This window comes from Micropterus salmoides, unplaced genomic scaffold (assembly GCF_014851395.1).
Source record: "Micropterus salmoides isolate LMB-PRFRI ecotype aquatic unplaced genomic scaffold, ASM1485139v1 Ms_hic_scaffold_5, whole genome shotgun sequence".
Taxonomy (NCBI): Eukaryota; Metazoa; Chordata; class Actinopteri; order Centrarchiformes; family Centrarchidae; genus Micropterus; species Micropterus salmoides.
In genome coordinates, this window is record NW_024044237.1 from 26454921 (window position 1) to 26461107 (window position 6187).

Consider the following 6187-nt stretch of genomic DNA (forward strand, 5'->3'; position numbering starts at 1 on the left):
GCTCCAAAAAGATAACCTTTGTACTGTCATCTAAATAAAGTATAATGTATGTGAAACAAACCAAGTGTCCTGTATGATATTTTTACCTAAATAAATGTTTGCAACAAATGTATGTATAATGTGTCTGAAAAAGTAAATAAACCAATCCTAAGGAAAAATAACAGCATAAACTAAGGAAAAGTGTAAGTGTATGAGGTTATCGCTTTTAAGAGGGCTGTGTGGCCATCACATGTTATGCAGAAAATGCACTGGTTTAAGTCATGAGTTAGATGATGTCTCTCAGGCCCTGTCTCATGCTCTCACACCACCCAAACAATTCTTACGCCATTCATACAGTAAGAGTAGTTATAACACAAACACTTTTTTTTTTCATATTATTATATTTTAAAAATGTTTCACATGTTTATTTGACAGGTACAAATAAATGATACATTGCTTCATCAAGTATACAAAGTAGATGCCATGCATACAAGTTTCTAGCCATGACTAATTTGCAACCCCTGTCCCTGGTTAGGCTTTTAAAGTTATAACAGAAATAAGTGTTGAGTTTAAAATACTACAACCATGAAATGAAAACATCCAGTACACGCAATAAAGATATAGTTCTAGAACAAAACTGGACCCAGATAAAACCATGGTCTCATTTGATGTGATTACCTTGTTCACATGCATTCCCACCATTGAGGCAGTAGAAACAGAAAGGACACAACTGCTAAGACAACACCCTGAACAACAGAAGTAGCCTCAGCCTGAACCAGATCTGTAAACTTACTAGACCTCTGCCTAAACACCACCTATTTCCAGTACAATGGAGGATTCTACAGACAGAAGTATTGCTATGTCATGGGCTCACTAGTAGCCATGAACTCCTTCAGAGGAAGAGCACCGAGCCACTGGTACAGGTATGTGGACAACACATGGGTCAAAATTAAAACCCAGGAAGTGCATGCCTTCACAGAACACATGTACTCTGTGGAAAGTAACATCAAGTTCACACAAGATATATCAACAGCAGCAGTTTGGCTTTCCTGGACTTTGCTGTACAAATTGAAGAGGACAGGAGCAATACCAATACCTACTTTTTGATTCCAACCACCCACTGGAGCACAAGCTAGGTGTCATCAGAACCCTGCACCACCGAGCTGGGAACATACCAACATGTGCTGAAGCCCAAGAAAAGGAAAAGAACCGCCTAAATGGGAACTTCCAGCCTGCGGAGATCCTAAATGGACCTTTGTGAAAACAGTTGCAAGATACAGGAAAACACCAACACTAAGGGGGGTGAGGGAAAGAACAGTAGGAGTAGGAGTAGGAAGCCACAGTTGCCATGATAAGGAGAGAGAGAAAAAGGAGTGCCATGCCCCACAGGACAGACAGATGACAAAACAGAAACATAAGGGAGAGGGAAAACAGACAGAACACACTAGGGCCCCATTTCAGAAAGTGGGATAAGTGAAAACTATCAGTAAGTTCAGCCCAAGATAAGGGAAACTCAGGGTTTTCTGTTTCAGAGACCGAGATCACAAAAGAGTTTGATTTGTTATAGCAGATATGTAGCTTTTCTTCTCCACAGTGCTCATATGCGTCCTCTTGCTCCACCACTATCCTCTCAGATGTGAACATTCAGCATTCACTAAGTATTTGAGCCATTTCAATTTCTTTTCAACCTACATTGTCAAATAGATTCAAATTAAGAAAACTAATATTTTGAACTGATAATAAAAAAGCGGATTTTTCCATTTGTTTGTAATTGAGTGTGTTGTTGTCTGTTGTATATCTTTATGTTGTGTTGTTTGTGTTGTAACTTGAATGCATATTCAGTTATAAGTAACAAAAAGCTGAGATGCATTTGTTTGAGAATAATTAACACAGTTAATTGTAGACAGTCGTATGCTTTAATAATCACTTACAAGGTTTTACCTTCAGCAGAACAAACAAATAACATACACAGAAACATAACACGATGAAAGGATCAACCTACAGTAACATACAGAACATAAAGAACTTTTGCAAATACTGGTAGGCACCATACATACACTTTAACAAGGGTGTAGGCTTGGTCTCAACATTTGCAGGGACCAAAAGAAGATATTTCATGTCACAAAACAATATCATTATTACAAAGTTTTCAGGGGAATATATTAGTCTACCATGTAATATACTTTTAAATATTTCTTATTTCCCCCTGATGGTCGAATTAACTCACTAGATCTGTCGCTAGTTGCTTTGCTGAAATAAAGTCTTTGAGGATCTGAAAAACTTAGGCAGCGGACCAAACCACAATGAGGCATATGAGGGGGGAGGCTTTTAAAATGCACTGGACTTGTAGTAGATGTATGCAGATGACACAATTATATATGTCTCAGCAAAAACCCCTTAGATTGGATGATTTCCGAAGAACTGGACCGTGTATCAGAGTGGCTCCGAAATAATCATCTTACCCTGAACTATGATAACAGTCTCTATGTACTTTTCAATAAAAAGAAAGGTCAATGAAAATTTCAGAATGAAGATTGACAAGAAGGAGATAGGTAGATGAGGTACATCAATTAAAATTTTTTAGGGGTTACTTTAGATTCTCATCTTAAGTTTGATAGACATGTAAAGAGAACTGAACAGAACTGTCAGACAAATTTAAACTGCTTCCATTTAATAGGACAATATATACCCCTTAAGGCAGCACAGCAGTTTATGCATTCTATATTTTGTCATTTATGGTATTGCATAACTGTTTGGGGTCAGGCCAACTAAACAACAATTACATCTATTATGTTTTTATATAAACAGGCACTAAAAGTTATGGACCAGAACTAATAAACTAATTTTTAAGTGTGTGAACAACCTTGCATCAGGAATATTCTGTCAACTAGAGAAACAAAAGAGTGGAATAAGAACTAGAGGCACAGTAAGTGGAAACTGTATAGCAGCAAAATGTAGAACAAAATTTGGTCAGACATCGTTTTCAGTAAGAGGCATACATCTGTAGAACTCTTTACCATCCGAAATTAAAACATTGACAGAACTCAGGGTTTTTAATACACATTTAAAACAATGGCTGAAACTCAAACAATTCTGTGAACACTGACTATACAGGATACAATACAATGCATACAAACATAAGGTTGCATATGTTAGCATACACAGACGCATATGCACACTTCTTATTTTGTGTTCTTGTATTAAATGTTTCTAGACTCTGTTTTATAGTGATTTCTACATCTACTTAAGCCCATATCTTATTTCATGTACGGGATGTATTTATTGTATGTATTGTAATGGTTGTCAATTTCAAACACAATACTCTGTAATTTTATTTTTATGTGTTGCAAATACAATTACTAGACACTGACAGTGATTATTTTTTCATTTTTGGAGACAAACAACTATTGCTAGAGAGAGTTAAATAGTTGCTGGATATTGGAAGGGACATGTCCCTACAATACCTGCTAAACTTTATGCCCTTGCACTTATATATGTATGCTCACTCAAGTTTAGAACTTATTAAATTTATTCAGACTCTCAGAAGTCAGTCCTATAAACCAACCTACAGGTTTGCATGGACACGCTGGTTGTCAGCATCTAACTTGAGAGTACAGACTTTCCTCAGTCTTCAACTCTTTCTGCTTCCTTCCTCTTGTGTCTTTCTTTCCAGTGAAATGCAACGCAGCATAGTTCAAATTATCTTCACCTTCAGACTGGACAGGAAATGAAAGGCTCATTATGTATCATGTTGTTATATGGTGCTGTCAAATAACAAGAAATGTGATTTGGTTAACACCACTTACATTATCATGTACTGGTTGGCTCGAGTTGTCATGTCTTGCTGATGAAGAGTCGCTTTCTATTCCTAAGAATGAATGAAAACAGGGATATTATGTTCTTAATGACTTTTCATTTACTTGTGATTTAACATGTTTTAATTAAAAACTAATAATAAAAAAGTCATTATTGTTGGACACCTTGACATTGTGTACTGCAAAGGAAAAATTTAGGGATACTTTAGAGTTTAGTGAGCACACATGGAACAACCATGGTTCAGTGTTCAAAATTGTGTAAAATGGGAATACAAAATATCTGCTGATTAATAAAGTGCAAAATAACAACCATATACAGATATCTTTTATTTATCCCAGAATATGAGGTTCAGTTGAGTTTGTCCTGTTCTGTGTGATGTTACATTTCCAAAGAAGTATTAACAATTTGTTTCAGTCAACACTTACCTTTAAACTGTTCACATACTGTTTTTGGAGTTCGGTAAAAGATGAAAACAATATTTCCAATCATAGAAATGACCAAGCAGACTATTGCTATCACCAGTGCAATAAATTCAGAATTTTCTGTCCGCTCTAGACAACAAAGAAAAAAACGGATTAATGATAATATTAGCATGTTGTGAATATCCCTCCAGTATTGAGCCCAGAATCATACCGATTTGTAATTTTGTTCCAGCTCCCAATAATATCTTCCCACATGTGGCCACAGCACAGTAGTAAGTCCCATCATCAGAGGAGCTGATGTTCTTAGAGAAGCGATAAACACAGCTTTTCTGAGAGTCAGACCTCTTGTCACATTCATTATGTCCATTTCCATCGGTGTAGATGATGTCTGGATGAGAATGATCTGATCCGGCTTTGAACCAGTACACACTGTGATCTCCTGGACACGTCTCATTCTCAGATTCAGAGAGGACTGAACACTGTAGAGTTATTGAGTGTCCTGGATGGTCTGGATCAGATACTGTTGTCCCCTGAATGACAGTATAATTTGATGTCCGGTGAGTGTTGCCTGTGTGATATAACAGTGTGTTAAAAGTTTGGGAACTGCACGCATATTTGAAAAAATATTAAAAGATTTAAGGATTTATGAATATTTACAAGTTAAGACTTAATATTAGAATAACATATAATGATTTGAGATGACACTGATATAATGACAAATTTCTTCCAAAGTGAAACCTCCACATTGGCAAAACAGAGTAATTTACCTTACACAACATTTCAATTTCTAAAACACCATATACATTCTAATATGACATTGAATTGAATATTGTTCTCAACAATAAAGACTTAACACAGTAACTTGTTAAAGTGATTCCAAAATATAGCAAAATCACATTATTACCTTTTAATGACAAATAGGTGGCACTCCAAGTAATCTTAGACCAATCCATTACTGCACAGTGATACATTCCCTCATCTTCTTGAATTGTCCTGAAAATGGTCAGATTGCTAATATTCTCATAAACTTTTACTTCCAATCTTGAGGCAGAAAACTCTTGTCCGTACACAGGGTTTGTATTTTTCCGCAGTGTCACAATTAATTTCAGATTATCCCCGGCACTCTGCTTGTACCAGTGGTGATCTCTACGGTTCAGCTCATTACCAGGCAAAACACATGTGAAGGTCGCAGGTTCACCAAGTTGAACTGTAGTCACTGGAGTCAGTGTATCTAGATTAAATGAAAATACATGGAACAGTAAATGATAAATAGTGTAGTAACTATGTAATGCAGATACAGATAAATAACTGAAAATATTTGGTCATTATTATATATCACTTACATCCCTGATGAAGCAGGAGCAGTGTAACCCATAACAGGGTCATCTTGACACTGTCTCACACTGTGACTTGTTGGTTATTTAGTAAGTGAAGGTTGTGACATGGTGTTGATGGGTCAAAATGTCAAATGCTTTTGATTGGTTATCACAGTATACATTCGAAGTGCATTTCCTGTCACACTGCTTTTGTCCTCACTTTCATCTGTTCACTAAGCCATGTGATTCATAGAAATAAATGTTTTTCTGAATTAAGGATGTTTATGCTGGTTTCAACATAAAGTGCTTTTCATGTTTGGATCGTCAAATCTGTGTTCACTCAGTCTTTTGATTCTGAATTTGTTCTTTTCTTGATTTAGTGTTGGTATAATGTAGGCTAGTATTCTCTATTGGGCACAGCCCCATCATGGTTACTATTACTGCATGTGTTACCTAGTGCTTCTGTTTTTCTAACTGACTGATGTTAAAGGTTCAGTGTGTAATATTTCTGAGGCTCTATTGACAGAAATGCAATTTAAGATCCATAACTATGTTTTCAGTGGTGTGTAAAGACCTTACATAATGAACCATTATGTTTTTATTACCTTAGAATGAGACATTTGTATCTACATAACCGCGGGCACCCCCTGCTGT

The 6187-nt window shown here is 36.2% G+C and overlaps 1 protein-coding gene across 1 annotated transcript; it reads right to left on the minus strand.

Annotated features, from left to right (window-relative positions):
- Nucleotides 1–1876: 1876 nt before the first annotated feature.
- LOC119888432 lies at nucleotides 1877–5603 on the minus strand. The gene is made up of 6 exons (XM_038698987.1): nucleotides 5561–5603; nucleotides 5122–5448; nucleotides 4429–4785; nucleotides 4221–4346; nucleotides 3786–3847; nucleotides 1877–3695 (listed from the first exon to the last, which is right to left on the minus strand). The coding sequence occupies exons 1-6, from the start codon at nucleotides 5601–5603 to the stop codon at nucleotides 3573–3575; spliced, it is 1038 nt and encodes a 345-aa protein (XP_038554915.1). The 3' UTR covers nucleotides 1877–3572.
- Nucleotides 5604–6187: the final 584 nt, after the last annotated feature.